Raw genomic sequence first — 18,336 nt, forward strand, 5'->3', positions numbered from 1 at the left:
CAGTTCGATAGACAGGAATTGCCAAATATGAAATGCTGAGTTAACACAAGTTGAAAGGGACCCCCAATTCTCAATACATTCTCAAGGCAGTATGACTATCCTATGGGCAGTCAAGGATGGGAATGGCCCTTATGCTGTGTGTGAAGATCCAGCTGAGAGAGCTGTTTACTCTGTGCTTTGTACTGAACTGTTTGACCACAGTTGTGTGTTGGATATCGAGTGTGCTTATTGGAAGTATTTCCCTTCTGATATCCAGGCTGAGTTTGTTGATGGCTCATTCCTGAATATGAGAAGGTGAAGTGCAGAGTGTCTGAGGATTCTTACTGATTTCCTGTTGTTGAGCTCAGTGTGTTTATTATCCTGTGGACTTGAATGGTCAGTTCTCTCTGGATGTTGCATGTCATTTAAAATCCCTCCCAAGACTTCCCACTACCAATCTCTCTAACCTTCTCAGAAAACAAAAGAGAGACTTGCATTTACATGGAACCTTCCAGAGCCACCAGAGCACCAAACATTTTACAGTCAATGATATTCTTTTGAAGTATAGTCACTGCTTTAATGTAGGAAATGTGATAGTCAATATGTGCACCAGAATGACTGAAGCTCATAATGACTTAATAGTCTGATTTACACTCTGCCCAACTATTGCTTCTATTGTCCACATGACACCTGGAGAAAGAACATAGCCACATTGTCTGCTCTTGGTCAGTATCCAGTGTCGCTGATTGAAACAGAGGGTGTGTGATAGCCATGTCAAGTAAAAGAGAAGACTTGCATCTGACCCTATATACAGGGGAATAGCAGACTGGCATTCACGATGGTACAGTGTCTAGCTGAAGAGACAATCCCTTCAGCAAAGAAGGAGAGAGAGTTGGAGGAAATCATGGCCAGAGTTTTGCCTTCCCTGTTGTGGAGTGACAAATGACAGGAAAAGAGAGAAAAAAATGAAAAGATAAAAATCCAGACAACGAGAAACATCTTTGCTATTTTCTCTCAAGCCTTAAATTATGACTTTAGAGTCTCAACAATGAGATGAAGCAGCAGCCTTAATTCCCACATTTGCCTTTCATTAAAATTCAAAGCTCCTGGGTTTTTGGACGATTTTCAATTTGCCTCTCCATCCCTACGGTCTAAATCCTCAAGATGTATATCAAAGCAGCTACCTGGTGGCTGCAGTTCGCTAAATGTTTTTCTGGGAATTAGCCAAATTATTTTTACAGTAACATCCCTGCATGCTCCTCCTCTAGCATCTTCCTCAGACTTTCACCCACACAAATTATCATTCTCAAATCACCAGCCTCACCATGTCATCAAACCTGCTCATGGACCAGCTCACCTTAGCTCTTTCACCTTCAGCTTTTAGTCGAGAAGTGAGGGACAACAGTAAGTTTCTGCCAGGTGGTTTTGGACAAGGACACACACACCCTGTTATGGTTGTTAGCCTACTTTCTCAGCATTCACTGAGTTTGCACTTTGAGTTTCCCATCTTCTCTCCACTGCATGTTTATTTCTTAATATACACGCATTGACTTCAGCCCTGTGCATTATATTACTTTCTTATTGCACAGCATCTTTAATACTCAATTACAGATGCCACCCTCTGCGACTTACATTGCTTTCTATGATAAAGGAGAGGCAGGCAGCTTGTCATGGTGTCGAGCACTGAATAGTTGAGGGTGTGGACATGATGCTGTGCAACTGAAACTGTGAGAATTCGGCTTTATGTTGCCTTTTCCAGTTTTACAGAAGGATTGTGCTGTACTATACCAGAGAATACAGAAAGAATAGACACCCCAGAAAGATTCTGACCATTGCCCAAGGAACAACTGCAAAACTGTGGAAAGGCATATAGTTCCTTTGCAACATTGCTGAACACAGAAAGTTGGGCAGTGAAACTATCATCGGGAAATAGGCCGGGTCAGGAGGCTTTAACATACCATCAGATCTGAAACTAGTCAGCAGTGTGCCGTCTTCCATCAGAACCAACCTGTTTGAAGATTGGGCCATGAATGATCTGTCAGGGTGAGGCTGGGAAGAAGTATGAGTGGGATCCAAATGTGGTAAGAGCTTCAATCATTCATTAAGTCTCTCAATGATGCATTCCTATAAGTGAGAGACTGTTCAATTGTGAGGAGGGCTTGCCAGGCTCCAGATCTCCTAAATGGACAAGGTGCATTTAGGTAGCCACATGGAAGATAAACTATTCAAGTGTGTGTGTGTCCAACCACCTGGCCGAAACTTACTGTTGTCCCTCACTTCTCGACTAAAAGCTGAAGGTGAAAGGGCTAAGGTGAGCTGGTCCATGAGCAGGTATGATGACATGGTGAGGCTGGTGAGTGAAGGGTTTTCACAGTCAGTGTATCTCCTGGTTGATTAAAGCATTATTTTACATTTGTCTTCACTGAAGAAGATATTAGAAATCTCCCAAAAATTAGAGAACAATGTACGGGGGAAAATGAGGACTTGATGGGAGTTAGTATTTGTAAGAAGGTTTTGTTGGAGAAATAAATGGGACTGAAAGCTAATAAGTCACTGGAACCTGATATTCTACATTCCAGAATGTTAAAGAGCAAAGCTATTGTGATGAAAAATGTATGATTTTTATAAATATGGCTGCAAAAGATATTTTTGAGACCTTTTTGATTTGCACTTATTGGGACAATTCACATGATTGTCAGTTTAAGGATAAAACCAACATTAGTCATACATTAAAATGCTGATGGGTTGGCAAGTAGACTCAGATTGGTGGAGACATTTCTGTGGCAAATGCACTCATTAATACTGATTGACAGTTAACTGCTAGGCTTTTCCTAATTTTACATCAAGCTGGTTTGAGTCTGGGCATTGAGAAAGGGAGAGTGAATTGTTATCATCTGTTTTGTTCAATTGAAACTGGTGCAGTATATGTACATTGTGATGATTCTATGGCTTTACAAGATGTATTTTGTTCTGGTCTCTTTTAGAAGAGAGGTTTTAAGACAGAGGTAAGAAACTGTCTATTCAAAGCTATTAAACAGCTTATGAGGCCTTGGGGATTTTGTTTTAAAATTTTGTTTCAAATCTCAAACAAAGAAATTTTGAGATTTGAGTTTAAATTGTGCAAGACATTGAGTTTATCATTGGGAAATCAGGGAAAGTTAGTTTCGCTTCACATGTAGAAAATGAGGTCAAGGAGTCACACACTTCTGTGTAAATCCTTTGATGGAGCAGGACTCGAGTTGGAAAATTTCTTGTTACTTCTTATACTTGAACACTTTTTCCTGTGTAGATGTGTTGGTGTATGTGCAGGTTTCCTAACTGTGAGAACTGTCACACACCTCAAAATGGAAAGGTTTCTCCCCATATGAATGCTTTACTACCAAATGAGTTATGGCGACTGCAAGAATGATTTTTTACACACCTTGCATTAATGGTGCTTCCCCTGTGTAAACATGATGGTGTTCACACAAAATTGATGAACTCAAGAATAACTCGGTATTGTGTATTTTTTAACTTTGTCCACCTCAGTCCAACACCGGCATCTCCAAATCTGAACTCAAGAATGATTTAATACATGCATTCCGTGTAACTGTTTTTTATCTGGTGTGATTGTGTTGGCCCAAAGCAAACTTTGATAGCACTGAGAATGATCCATTACATACTTTGCATGTGAATAGACTGGTGATTCAGCAGGCCTGAAAATTGTGCATAACCCTTGTTATACATCTCACATTTGAACAATTTTTTCCCAGTGTGAAGGCATTGATGAGGGGCAATGAGTTTGCAAAGCCTCACTCTCACACTTCACAAATGAATGTTTTCTCTTCCATGAAGCTTGTGTTAACAGCAGCTAATCTGTGTGTTAAGTATTACTAGCTTGGGAACTGTCCTCACACACCTCACACCTGAACAGTTTCTCACTTCTAGAAGTGAATCACGCTTCTTCCCAAACGTACTCTTGCTGATCACCTACAGCTGGATGTTCGGAAAGCTTGGCTCTGATAGAAAGCTCCATTCCACTGACCAGTTTTAGATTTGATGATATGTCAAAGCTCCCCTGACCTGACCGATTTCCAGAAGATGGTTTCACTAAATAATTTTCTGTGTTGAGCATACCGTGAAGGGACTGGATATCTTCGATTGTTTTGCAATTATTCCCTGGGTGATGGTCAGGATCTATCTTCCCTGTATTCTCTGATTTAGAGTAATACAATCCTTCCATAGAAGAAGGAAACATGATTTCGTCCAATTCATTTTTCCCTTTTCTGAAGGAGATAACCCTTCAGAGACAGTTCCACAGAGAGTGCAACTCTGCCCTTCTTTTGTGTGGGAGGTGACAAGTGGGGAAGTGTGAAATTAGATGCATGCCCATTCTTCTTCATCATTTGACTGTCACAAACCCCGTTTCCAGCAGGGACACGGGATAGTGATCAGGAGCAGGCAATGTGGCTACTTTGTTTCCTTAAACCAGGCCCCTAACTTGCCAGGCACTGTGTGGGCCATGGAAAAGACACGTAGATGGTGTGTGAAACTGATTATCAGTTCACTGATGTCTTGTGATGTGCTGTAAAGATCAGTGTTTCTCTGACTGAGAAAAAAAATTATTCAGGAGAAATGTTAATTCAATGGCGATTTTGAAATCAATGTCCTTGCTTAGCAAAACGATATGAAGAAAAAACACTGAATGGGAGGTGCTTGAAGCTGAGGAAAATATTGCTTAGTATCGCTGATTAAAAGGTTCTGCTTTATCCTGGGAAATTAAATACATTGCGCTTGCTCAGACTACACTAACCACATTCAGCTATCAGACATAGCACTGGGAAAAACTGTCAAATCCAAGCCCAGGTTTTTGGGAAAGACTAAGGCCTTCAGGTAAAATCTTTAAAGAAGGTATTAAAAAAAAAATCAATAAATGTGACTCCGGCTTTAGCAGATGAATTGTTATGTTTGCTGGATTAACAATCCAGAGATTGAGTTCTGATCCAACCACAGAAAGGAACATGAAATGAAAAAATAAAAATAAGAACAGTGGATGCTGGAAATCAGAAACAACAACATTAAATTATAATTGGAAACCGACTCGTCGATCTCTGCTGCTCATTTAGTTCCACATGATCCTCCTTTCTGTCGTGTTCATCTTACACTATCAGAATATCCAACACACAGCTCCAGTCAAACGTTCAGCACAAAGAAACGAGTAAATAGCTCTCAGCTAGATCTTCAAACACAGCATAAGGGACATTTCCACCCCTGTCGGAATTCCTGAAGATTGGTGTGGACTGTAGCGATTATAACGGGGTCATCCAGGGTGATCTCTGAGAATAGGAGTTAATCTGGTACAATCGGATAGCTCCAGCTGACAGATAAGAAAGAAAGGTTCTGCACACACACAACATGGGTGCTGGGGAAAAAATAAACACTACCGCAGTTAGGCGGTAGTGTGGGGGAGGAAAAAAAGCAAAAAAAAACAGACATTTTAATACAAAAAAAAAGAAAAAAGAACAGAAAGGTCAGACATCCTATTCACTCTGAGAGCTGGCTTTTGGGAAGCTGGACAAGTGTCAAGCGTTCTCCATGTGTAAATAAAGGGTGACTTTTTAATGGGATACTGTCATCTGTGGAGTTATTTCATGGATACTGTGGGATACCATTTGTATAAAAGCTGCTCCTTCACTTACCATCTCTTCACTTGTTTTCAGCCCCAACAGGAAGTAAACCAGCTCCAGAAGAAGAGAGAATGGGCAGGGTGGGTGGGCTCTCTGATGTCTCTCTCAGCCAACTTTTTTATTATTTCAAAAATATATTTTATTCATAAATTTTATCTGCAGTACATGCAAAATGTCCTAAAACAGTTCTGCTCAGACTTTACAGAGAAAATAAAAAACAAGCAACACATTAAAATTTGACATTCTTCAGAGCTTCCTTGCATTTGCATAAAAAAGGCATTTTTCTACTCATGCAGGAAACTATTTACATTCATTTTGAGGCTACAGGGGGCTCTGATAACTGACCAGGCCCTCATTATACTTTGGCAGAAAGACCTCAGATGGTGGTCTTTACCTACTGTGCCTGTAGCTTTGGAAACTGACCAGCAGATCGAGTTTTAATGGGGTGTTCAGACTTTTAATTGGTTGAGATATATGTCAAGTGCTCATCGTTGTTTATCTGGAGCTAGAATCTTTTTTTGAAATAAACGGTAGTTCTGGTATAATACAGAAACCTGGTACATGCCTTTGGCTAACCTGGGTCTAAAATGATTTGTAAATTGGGGAATTCTATGTTCTTTGATAAAATCTTTCACTTTTGTGACAATTCTGGGAAAAGTGGGGCTTGATGTCCAGCACGTTACCCTGATTGGAATGCCTGAGAGTGGAACTCTTTCTTTAATGTCTCGATTGAACCTGCTTCCACCACAGTCTCAGGCATTTCAGATCCTAGCCCCTCATCACATGAAGGATATTTTCTCATGTAGTTATTGCCTCTTTTGTCAATCATCTTAAATCTGTGCCCGTTTCTCTATCTGTCCATCAATGGAAGCACTTTCTCCCTGTTTCTTGTAGTCAGCTCTCTCGTTATCGTGAAAATCTCTATTACTAAAGAGATTTCCTCCCAACTTTCTCTTCTCCAAAGAGAACAGTTCCAACTTCTCCAAACCCTCCAAATAAACTAAAATTCCTGTTCCGTAGAACCACTCTTGGAAATCATTTTGGCACCTTCTCAAATGGCTTCACATTCTTCCTAAACAGTGATGTCCAGAACTGGATGCAGTGCTCAAGCTGAGATTGTGCTTTATCTGGGTTCAGGATAACTATCTTGCTTTTGTACTCTGTCCTCCAACTGGTAAAGCACAGGATGCCTAAAGCTTGATGAATCCAAGCTCTTGACCTCTCTTCCACCGTCAGTGATTTAACACAGATACACCGAAGTCCTTCTACTTCTGTACCTTTTAGAATTGTACCTTTATTTTAGGTTGTCCCTGTCAGTTCTTCCAACAAGATAAATAATTTCAAACTCACTGTATCGAATTCCATTTGCTGCCCACTTCATCCAATAAAAACAGCAAAATGTTGGAAAAACTCAGTAGTCAGGCAGTTTGTGTGTGGAGAGAGAAAAACACAGCTATTGCTCCAAGTCCAGTATAACTTTTCTGAAGAGGTAGAGTCATCAGATCAGTCATAACCTTTCCTGAACTGGGCTCCATCTCATTATTTGTCGAAGTCTGTTTCCCATACAGTGTATTGTGACATAAAAGTCAGTGATACAGGAGTGTGAATGATAGAGGCAGACAAGTCTTGATCTAGATCTGGGTGAGAGATACCTGGGTTAATCTGACACTCCAGGAACTTTAATTTTTATTAAATGTGCGATGTCTTCTCTCTGAGTGTTTGATAAAAGAATGTCAATGTGGAGAAGTTATTCTACCTGTATTCTCATTTTAAATTAGGCAAACTTACTTCTTTAAGATCACATCCAAATGTTTTTTTTTAATTTGATGAGGGTTTTTGCATCAATATCCTTTCAGACACTGAGTTCCAAACTTTCATGACCCTCTGGCCAAAATAATTTCTCCTCAACTGCCCTTCAATCAATGACTTCAAATATTCTGCTTCCTGCTGATAGAACTCTCTGCTCAGGGAAATAAGATTGAACAATTCTCTGTCACTGCCACTTTCCTCCGCCAATGAACCCACATGGACAAAATTCTGTCAATGCTTCCCCCACCCTACCCCTGAACTTTGGTCTTTCTTTTGTTTCTGTCCTATGTCCTGTCATGCCCTCTCTGAGCTCATCTTGCCCATGAGACCCGCCTCCTGTTCCCTTGACTTGATTCTCAATAAACAGCTGATCACCCACTTTCATTGCTGACTCTCATGTTTACCAAGATTATTCATGGATTCTCTCACTTCAGATGTGTCCTCTCTCCTTGAAATTTAACACCCTTGTCCTCTCGACCTCTTTGTTATTGCAAACAACCGTCTCATCTTTAACTTCTTCAAATTCCTGGAATAAATTGTTGCCATGTAAATTATAGACAGGGTCTTGAGTCATGTGAGGTATGAGGGGGAGGGCAAGGGGTGCGGTATCTAACAAGGGGAGAGTGATCGACAGAGTGATCTGGTGAGGAGTGGATTTATCTCCAAGTCACTTACTCAGTCAAAGTCAATCTTCAAGTTGAAGAGGGTCTTTAAGAACGGGTTATTCCCTGATCACAGAGTAATTCCTGTCTTCTTCGTGTGCAACTCCTCTCTGTGCATATACTGATATCATCACTGCAGATCAGTACTGCCTTGGATGCTGAGGATCTTCCTGTTTTGAACTACTGTCAAACACAACTGAATGATATTTCCCACAATGGTGTCATCAGTTTGAAAGCCACCAAGGATGAAGAATGCTATTCACACTAGAATTTTATGTAATTTACCACAGGAGCTGAAACAGCAACTGCAATATGTGAGGTTTTATTCAGATGGGATAATGACAAGCTTAAATCTCCACCTGATCTGCTGCTCAAAGTCACCTCCATTTCACTGGTCAGTTTTCCAAGATTCAGGAAACTCACATTACTCCAGAAACAAATGGACTGGCTGTGAGAGGTGTTAATCCCTGGCTCTCACTGTCATTTCCTCATGTTGGTCAGCAAAAGGGACAGCATATGTAGGAAAAGGGCAAGATCCACTCAGTAGAGACTAGTGGGATCCAGCCTTAGCTCATCTACTGATGAAACCCTCATCCATAACTTTGCAGGTTGTGACTCTGTTTGTGCACTGACATGAACCAACATGAGTTGAGATCCAGTTGCTGGTCTCAAATCCCTTGGTAAATGTTTGGAAGCGTTAATGGAAGTTTATCCAAGTTGGGCTACTGGAAGGGTGAGAAGTGGTTGAGGCAGCTGATAGGATTGTTTCAATATTATTTCTCTAAGCAGAAAGGTCAACATCCAGGGAGTAGAGATTGATGGTAAATATTGGAAGGATTAGAGGGGAGTTGAGGAATTGGTTTTTCTCCCCCCAGAGGAAGGAGGAGTGTGGACCTCAGTGGCTAAAAGGGTGATAAAACAGAAACACCCAACGTATTTAACAAAAGCTTAGATGAGACCTTCAAGAATAATTTGTCCATGTTTAAAATAGGGATGGAATAAATTTTTGAGTTCACACTTCCATCAAACATTTTACCAGAGAAGGTAAAGCACGGGTTAGATACAGAGTCAAGCTGTATCTAAACTGTCCCTGGAGTGTCGGATTAACCCAGGTCACTCACAACTGGATCAGGACTCTCCTGTCTCAGTTGCTCAGACTTTCCTGTATTTTTGAAATTCTTTCAAGGGATGTGGGCAGCACAGGCTAGACCAGCATTTATTGTAATTCTCCAATTGACCAGAGGGCAGTTAACAGTCAGCCACATTTGTGTGTGTCATTTATAGGCCAGACTGACTAAGGAAGGACATTAGTGAACCCGATGATGTTTTATGACAATCAACTGTGGTTACTTGGCTGCCACAATACTACTTTAATTTTTGTTTATTTTATTGAAATTGAATTTCACCATCTATTATAATAGGATTGAAACCAATTTCCTTGAAACATTTGTCCAAGGTTCTGGATTTATAAATCTTGTGACATTACCACTCTGTCAGCACCTTGACCACACTCTCCCCATACTCAGGATCCTAGTCCTCCCTGTCAGGAAAGTACAAACAGTCCCCATGGTATTGGTCAAACACCTGTCACTTGAAGAGGATCTGTCTATAATTCACATAACTAACTAAAGCAAGGTCTGATTTTATGTCAAACCCATTCCTCTGAGAGTTGGCTCATTTTACAAGCACAGAGGCCACAACTAAACTTGGAGCCAAGATGTTCAGCAGTGCATTTAGGAAGTGTCCGGAAGGCAGGTAGTGCAGGGCCCTGAATGTATCTCACTCTTCAACCATCATTGAGCTCTGAATCCTGATGAAAGTGATGGGTAATCGAGGGAGTCCATGGTACCACAGCTGGCTCAGCTGTACAGGAAGGTCCACTGAAACTGGGAAAAGCAATCATTATCACGGATTCAATAGTTCTGGGAATACACAAATATAACTGAAGAAGCAATTCCAGGTTGATATATTACCTCGCTGGTGCCAGGGTCAGGGATGTGACTGAATGACTACAAATGTCAGTACGGGGATTTTTTAGGAGGAAGTGATAACTGCATCACAGGGGTTAGATTGGCTGTGCACACAGGCAACATAGAACTGTACAGCGCAGGAATGGGCCCTTTGGCCCAGAATGTTGTACCGAACATGACTCCAAATTAAACTAATCACTTCTGCCTGCCTTTGCTTCATTTCTTTCCATACCTTGCATATTCATGTGCTTATCTAAAAATCTCTTAAACATCCCCTATCGTGTCTGCCTTCATCACCACCCCGAGCAGCGCAATCCACAGTCCTACCAATCTCCGTTAAAAAACTTGCCCCTCACACCCCCTCTCACCCGAAATACATGCCCTCTAGTATTAGATATTTCAACTCTGGGAAGAATATTCTAACGATCAACCCATCTATACATCTCATAATTTTATAGACTTTGACCAAGTCTCACCTCAGCCTCCGCTGCTCCAGAGAAAACAACCTAAGTTTTTCTAGCATCTCCTTGTAGTTCCTACTCTCTAATGCAGGCAGATCCTGGTCAACCTCTTCTGCACCCTCTCCAAAGCCTCTACATCCTTCCTGTAATGTGGTGACCAGAAATTAACATAGTACTGTTAAGTGTGGTCTAACCAAGTGTTACAAAGCTGCAACATGACATCCTGATTATTTACTCAATTTCCTGACCAATAAAGGTAAGCATGCCATATGCCTTCTTTACCACACTATCTATTTCTGTGACCACTGTCAAGGAGATATGGACTTGAACCCCAAGATCCCTCTGTACATCAATGCTCTTTAGAGTCCTGCCATTAACTGTATACCTTTCCTTAACATTTGATCCCCCAACATGCAGCACCTCACACTTATTTGGATTAAACTCCATCTACCGTTTCTCCACCCATATCTGCAACTGTTCTAGATTCTCCTGTATCCTTTGTCAAACTTTGACACTATCCACAACTCCACCAATCTTTGTATCATTTAGAAACTTACTAACCCACCCTTCTACAGGAGTGGTTCAGAGTGAGAGTATTTAACTGGTTGAAAGCTAACTGGAATTGGAAAAGAATAGTTCAGACTCAGACAAGTGGAATTAAAGGTTGCTGGCAAAATGTTCGCTGAATGAACTTATGCTTTTAAAGAGGAGATAATTAGGTACAGTCAATATTTAGAGACTGGAAGTTATACCTCCACAATTTTCAAGTCTCATTAGATTCATGGGTGATGCAAAAGGACTGATTTGGAAAGATAACTCTCCACAGATACTGCCTGATCTGATGAATTTCTCCAGCTTTGTTTGTTCTTAATGCAAACATGACTCCTTCAAAAAGAATATGAAGATAAGCCTAATGACTACAGTTCAGTCAGTTTAATATCAGTGAGAAACAATAATTCAGAATAAAATTAACAGTCATTTTTTAACAAAAGACAACACAGATTTCACAAGTTTGATTGCATGTCCCAATCCATCATTGTGCAGCTTACTTAATGGGACTCCCCCCTGTGTGGATTATCTGGTGTCGCAGAAGGCTCGATGACTGTGTGAATGCTCGGTCACACATCTCGCACTTGAAAGGCTTCTCACCTGTGTGGATTGTTTGATGTTGTATTAGGTGTGATGACTGCGTGAAGGCTAGGTCACAAATTTCACATTTGAAGGGTTTCTCGCCTGTGTGAATTCGTTGGTGTCTATGGAGGTTCGTTAACTTTGAAAATGATTTGTCACATATCTCACAGATGAAGGGTTTCTCCCCTGTATGAATGCGCTGGTGAGCACGGAGGCTTGATGATTGCGAGAATGATTTATCGCACTCCTCACATGTGAACGGTTTCTCACCAGTGTGAGTGCGTTGGTGCCTTGCCAGGTCTGACGATCTTCCAAAGCCATCACAACACACCACACACTTAAAAGGTTTCTCCCCTGTGTGAATTCTTTCATGTGTCAGGAGATCGGATGATTGAACAAAAGCCATCATACAAACCTTACACTTGAAGGGCTTTTCCCCTGTGTGAAACCTCTGGTGTGTCAGCAACCTTGTAGATGTTGCAAAAGCTTTATCACAAAGCTCACATTTGAATGGTTTCTCTCCTGTGTGGATTGTTCGATGAACTTGGAGGTGCGATAACTGTGTAAAGGCTTTGTTGCACACCTTGCACGTGAATGACTTCTCCCCTGTGTGAATTTGTTGGTGTACACGGAGGTTTGTTAACTGTGAGAATGATTTGTCACACTCAGGGCACGTGAATGGTTTCTCTCCGGTGTGAATGCGTTGGTGAGTGCGGAGGTTCCACGACCGTAAGAATGACTTGGCGCAGATTTCACATGCAAAGGATTTCTGGACAGTGTGAATATGTTGACATTGCACCAGATCCGATAATCGTCCAAAACTCTCACTCCGCACTTCACTTTTGAAGTTTTTCTCCCTTGTGTGGATTGTCTGATGTACTAGAAGATTGGATAACTGTGTGAAGGCTTTGTCACATACGCCACACATGAATGACTTCTCCCCTGCATGAATGCACTTGTGAGCATGGAGGTTCTCTGACTGTGAGAATGATTTGGAACACACCTCACACTTGAAGGGCTCCTCCATTGTGTGAATTGTCTGGTGTGTCAGAAAATTGAAGAATTGGATACAGGCCAGCACACAAACCTCATCCAGAGAGTTGTTACCCCATATCAAATGTCTGGTGGTGCATCAGGAGGTTTGCAAGTGTTCAGAAAGCTTCATCACAAACCTCACATTTGAAGAGTGTCTCTCCTTTGTGGGTTATCTAATGGACCAGGAGTCTTGATGACAGTGAAACAGATTGGCATGCAGCTTACATGTTGAGCAACTTCTCCCCTGTTTGAATTTGTTGGGGTATTCAGAGGTATTTTAACTATGAGATTGCTTTGTCACACACCCACACATGAATGACTACTCACATCTGTGAATATGCTGGTATCTGCAGAGGGTCAATAACTTCCAAAATCGTTTTGTCACACATCTCAAACTGGATAGCTTTTTCACCAATGTGGATACACTTGTGTCTCAGGATTGTTAGTGACTGTGTGAAGTCCTGGTCACACATTCCACTGCAAACAGTTTCAATGCCACATTGCTCTTCAGAGTTGAAGCCTGCATGTTATGAGATCTTATGAAACTGTGGAGTCCTCTTCACAAAACTCATACTTGAGTAGCTCCTCATCTGTAGGAGTAAATCAGTGGTTCATGAGACTCAATGAATGACTGAAGCAGTCACCATACTTGAAGCCCATTCATGTATTTCCTCAGCTTCATCTTCTCTGTGTTGAGCAATACTGTCAAAGGAACAGATCAGTGAATTTTTTAAGTGTGTGGGTTCTTTCTTGATTATATGTTTTTTGAGATAATGTCTCTTGATTAAACTTAAAATATAAGCCATAACTATTCATTTAACCTGGGGCAGTGTTTTGTAGAGGAATAAGGCAGTGTTATTTTCTGGGTCTGTAGAGTGTGAAGGAGCAAAAATGGCCTTTAGTACAGTGATTTGTATTTCTTGTCAGATGTGCGAGTTTAAAGAGAGTTTAAGGGTTACTGCGTATTATATCTGCAATAAATGCTGTTGGTTGTGAATCCTATCAGATTGAATGGATCGGTTGGAGAGAAATTTAGAAGCAATGAGGAATTTGCAACAGCAACAATATGTGATGGATGGCAGTTATAGGAAGGGGGGAAAGTCTCAGATACAGTCACATAGATGGGTTAACTCCAGGAAAGGTAAGAAAGGTAGGCAGCAGGTGCAGGAGTCTTCTGTGGCAATCCCCACTTCAAACTTGGAAAAGATAGGGGGTGATCAATTCACAGGGGAACATAGCACGAAAAGCCAAGCTTCTGGTATTGAGACTGGCTCTAATGCAACGAGGGGTTCGTCAGATTCCAAGAGATCAGTTGTGTGAGGGGACTCTCTAGTCCAAGCTATAGACAGATGTTTCTGTGGCCAGCAGCGTAAAATCAGAAAGGTGTGTTGCTTCCCTGGTGCCATGATCAAGGATGTCTCAGAGAGGGTGCAGAATGGTCTCACGAAAAGCCAAGCTTCTGGTATTGAGACTGGCTCTAATGCAACGAGGGGTTCGTCAGATTCCAAGAGATCAGTTGTGTGAGGGGACTCTCTAGTCCGAGCTATAGACAGATGTTTCTGTGGCCAGCAGCGTAAAATCAGAAAGGTGTGTTGCTTCCTTGGTGCCATGATCAAGGATGTCTCAGTGAGGGTGCAGAATGGTCTCACGGGGGAGAGGAACCAGCAAGAGGTAATTGTCCACACTGGAACCAGCGACAAAGGAAGGGAAAAGGTTGAGATTCTGAAAGGAAGATGACAAAGAGTTAGGCAGTAATTTAAAAAAGAGGTCCTCGAGAGTAGTAATATCTGGATTACTCCTGGTGCTACGAGCTAGTGAGGGCAGGAATAGGAGAATACAGCAGATGAATGCATAGCTGGAGAGCTGATGTTTGGACGAAGGATTCACATTTTTGGATCTCTGGAATCTATTTTGGGGTAAAAGTGACCTGTACAAGAAGGACGGATTGCACCTAAATTGGAAGGGTACTAATATACTGGCAGGGAGAATTGTTAGAGCTGCTTGGGAGGATTTAAACTAGTAAGGTGGGGGGAGGGTGGGACCCAGGGAGATAGTTAGAAAGAGATCAATCTGAGACTGGTACAGTTGAGAACAGAAGTCAGTCAAACAGGGCAAGCAGGGACAAGGTAGGACAAATAAATTAAACTGCATTTATTTCAATGCAAGGAGCCTAACAGGGAAGGCAGATGAACTCCGGGCATGGTTAGGAGGGAGGATATTCCCTGAAATACATCCAGGGAAGTTATTTGGGTGGAACTGAGAAATAAGAAAGGGATGATCACCTTATTGGGATTGTATTATAGACCCCTTAATAGTCAGAGGGAAATTGAGAAACAAACTTGTGAGGAGATCTCATCTATCTGTTTCAGGTGAACCCTCGAACTCTGTGGGAAGATAGAGAAATGATTGCTGGGCATCTTAATGAGATATTTGTATCATCAATAGTCACAGGTGAGGTGCCAGAAAACTGGAGGTTTGCTAACGTGGTGCCACTGTTTAAGAAGAGTGGTAAGGACAAGCCAGGGAACTACAGACCAGTGAGCCTGACGTCAGTGGTGGGCAAGTTGTTGGAGGGAATCCTGAGGGACAGGATGTACATGTATTTGAAAAGGTAAGGACTGATTAGAGATAGTCAACATGCTTTATGCGTGGGAAATTATTTCTCACAAACTTGATTGAGTTGTTTGAACAAGTAACAAAGAGGATTGATGAGGGCAGAGCGATAGATGTGATCTATATAGACTTCAGTAAGGTGTTCTAAAAGGTTCCCCGTGGGAGACTGGTTAGCAAGGTTAGATCTCACAGAATACAGGGAGGACGAGCGATTTGGATACAGAATTGGCTCAAAGATATAAAACAGAGGGTGGTGGTGAAGGACTGTTTTTCAGACCGGAGGCCTGTGACCAGTGGAGTGCCACAAAGATCGGTGCTGGGTCCTCTACTTATTATCATTTATATAAATGATTTGGGTGTGAGCATAAGAGGTATGCTTAGTAAGTTTGCAGAGGACACCAAAATTGGAGGTGTGGTGGACAGCGAAGAAGGTAACCTCAGAGTACAATGGGATCTTGATCAGATGGGCCAATGGGCTGAGAAGTGGCAGATGGAGTTTAAATCAGATAAATGGGTGGTGCTGCATTTTGGGAAAGCAAATCTTAGCAGGACTTATACACTTAATGGTAAGTTCCTAAGGAGTGTTGCTGAACAAAGAGACCTTGGAGTGCAGGTTCACAGCCCCTTGAAAGTGGAGTCGCAAGTCGATAGGATAGTGAAGAAGGCGTTTGGTATGCTTTCCTTTTTTGGGTCAGAGTATTGAGTAAAGGAGTTGGGAGGTCATGTTGCAGCTGTACAGGACATTGGTCAGGCTACTGTTGGAATATTACGTGCAATTCTGGTCTCCTTCCTATCGGAAAAATGTTATGAAACTTGAAAGGGTTCAGAAAAGATTTACAAGAATGTTGCCAGGGTTGGAGGATTTGAGCTATAAGGGGAGGCTGAACAGACTGGGTCTGTTTTCCCTAGAGCTGAGGGGTGACCTTATAAAATTCTTGCAAAAAGGCATTAAAAAAAACAATAAATCTATCTCTGGGTATGGCAGCTGAATTGCTATCGAGTTGGATTTAACTATTCAGAGATTGGGAGTTTCAAATCCAACAAAGGAAAGTTACATCAACAGATATAGGGCATTTCACCTAATTGGTCCGTGCTGCTTTTTGTGCTTCACAGGAGCCTCCTGTCACCGTTGAGAAGACTCAAATGTGTGTTTGAATGCAAAGTTGAAAGTCTTTTTTGTTTTCACCATCTTTCTCAGATAATGGACTGAAAATACACTCACAAGGGTGACTGGTCAGAGGTGGTATAGCTTTGCCCACCAACATAAAGTCATAGAGATGTACAGCACAAAAACTGACCCTTTGGTCTAACACTTCCATGCCAACCACACATCCAAATTCAATCTACTCTCGTTTGCCAGCACTTGGCCTATATCTCTCTAAATTTGTCCTATTCATACACCCAGTCACATGTTTTTTAAATGTTGAAATTGTTCCAGCCTCATTCCATATATGCACCACCCTTTGCTTCAAAAATTTGCCCCTTCGGTCCCTTTTAAATCTTTCCCCTCTCACCCCAAAACTCGTGTAGTGCTGGACTCCCCCACCTCAGGGAAAAGACCTTGTCTATTTACCCTATTCATGCCCCTCATGTTTTTATAAACCTCTATAATGTCACCCCTCAGCCTCTGAGACTCCAGTGAAAACAGCCCCAGGCTATTCAATCTCTCCTTATAGTTCAAATCTTCCAAACTTGACACCATCCTTGTGAATCTTTTCTGAAACCTTTCAAGTTTCACAACATCCTTTCCATAAGAGGGAGACCAAAGCTGCATATAATATTCCAAATGTGGCTGAACCAATGTCCTATGTCGGCTTGTATTGCTTTCATGGGAACAGGCTGCGACTTGCTGAGTGAGGTGCAGAATTATAGGATCTGAGCACAGGCTGACAGAAGATTTTCTGACTCTGAGATTATGCACAGAGAGAGAGAGAAAACTATGGACTGCAGCCTGTGTGGTCAGCAGAGAGGAGAAGATGTCATTTCTGTGCACTGCAAGATAGTATGTCAGAAGGAACATGGTTTCTAGTTGAATAGTTACAATATGACAATCTAAAGACTTTGGAAAATCCATATTGGTGGGTCAGAGATTGGAGGGGTCCTTAGTATTGGTAGATAGTTCAGACTTCTCTGGAAATTCAGAGAAATAGCTTCTGATGGCCACTTATGTTTCTGCGAAAAAGAGAAATGTGACCCAGTTGAAAGCTAATGGTGACGTTGGATTTGTCCCTGTAAAAATTATGATTCAGCAAACAAATATGATTATGGTAAGGACTATTTGGTCATATTACAAGTTAAAGGGAGTAATCATTTCTGTCGTTTAATGTTCACTTGCCAACAAGGTTGTGGTTAGTCAATGTTATTTTAAATTCATTTACTTACTGAGTACCTGTCAATCGGAAATCCTTCGCGCACTACCTTTAAGTGGGTCACTGAGAATTCAAATAAATTATAAATGATCAATGTCAACAGAGACTGCAACAGTTTCTCAGTCAATAATCACAAAGAAAATCATCTTGTCATTACAGTATGTGGGCATTTGCTGTGACGACATTGGTCACTATTAAAACATTACGACAGTGACCACATTTCAAAAATACGCCATTGGTAGCTGGGATATCCAGTGGTTGTGAAAGGTTCCACATAAATTCAAGTCTGTCCTTTTCTCTTTTTCGAGAACGTTATGAGAGAAGGTTGTTGGAGATCTTGAACGGCTTTGAAAAGTACATCGGAAGGGACATAAAATGAACACACTCAATATCCAACACACAGCTCCAGTCAAACAGTTCAGCACAAAGCACCGAGTAAACAGCTCTCTCAGCTGGATCTCCTCACACAGCATAAGGGACATTTCCACCCCTGACTGCCCACAGGATAGTCAGACTGCCTGAAGATTGGTGTGGATATTATGGGATACAATTTGTATAAAAGCTGCTCCTTCACTCACCATCTCCTCACTTGGTTTTCAGTCCCTATAGGAAGTGAACCAGCTCTGGAAGAGGAAGAGGGA

General features: G+C 41.6%; 1 protein-coding gene across 4 annotated transcripts; it reads right to left on the reverse strand.

Annotated features, from left to right (window-relative positions):
* Positions 1-11,465: 11,465 nt before the first annotated feature.
* On the reverse strand, positions 11,466-18,294 carry LOC122541609 (zinc finger protein 271-like). 4 transcript variants are annotated; one of them, XM_043678485.1, is made up of 3 exons: positions 18,274-18,294; positions 17,709-17,758; positions 11,466-13,415 (listed from the first exon to the last, which is right to left on the reverse strand). In XM_043678485.1, exon 3 carries the CDS (start codon positions 12,703-12,705, stop codon positions 11,593-11,595), a length of 1,113 nt encoding a protein of 370 aa, XP_043534420.1. In that variant the 5' UTR covers positions 12,706-13,415; positions 17,709-17,758; positions 18,274-18,294; the 3' UTR covers positions 11,466-11,592. The 4 variants fall into 4 exon arrangements, with proteins under 4 accessions (XP_043534420.1, XP_043534422.1, XP_043534421.1 ...); XM_043678487.1 differs by lacking the exon at positions 17,709-17,758 and having other exon boundaries at positions 11,466-13,303; positions 18,274-18,288; XM_043678486.1 differs by lacking the exon at positions 18,274-18,294 and having other exon boundaries at positions 17,716-18,154.
* Positions 18,295-18,336: the final 42 nt, after the last annotated feature.

This window comes from Chiloscyllium plagiosum, chromosome 37 (assembly GCF_004010195.1).
Source record: "Chiloscyllium plagiosum isolate BGI_BamShark_2017 chromosome 37, ASM401019v2, whole genome shotgun sequence".
NCBI lineage: Eukaryota > Metazoa > Chordata > Chondrichthyes > Orectolobiformes > Hemiscylliidae > Chiloscyllium > Chiloscyllium plagiosum.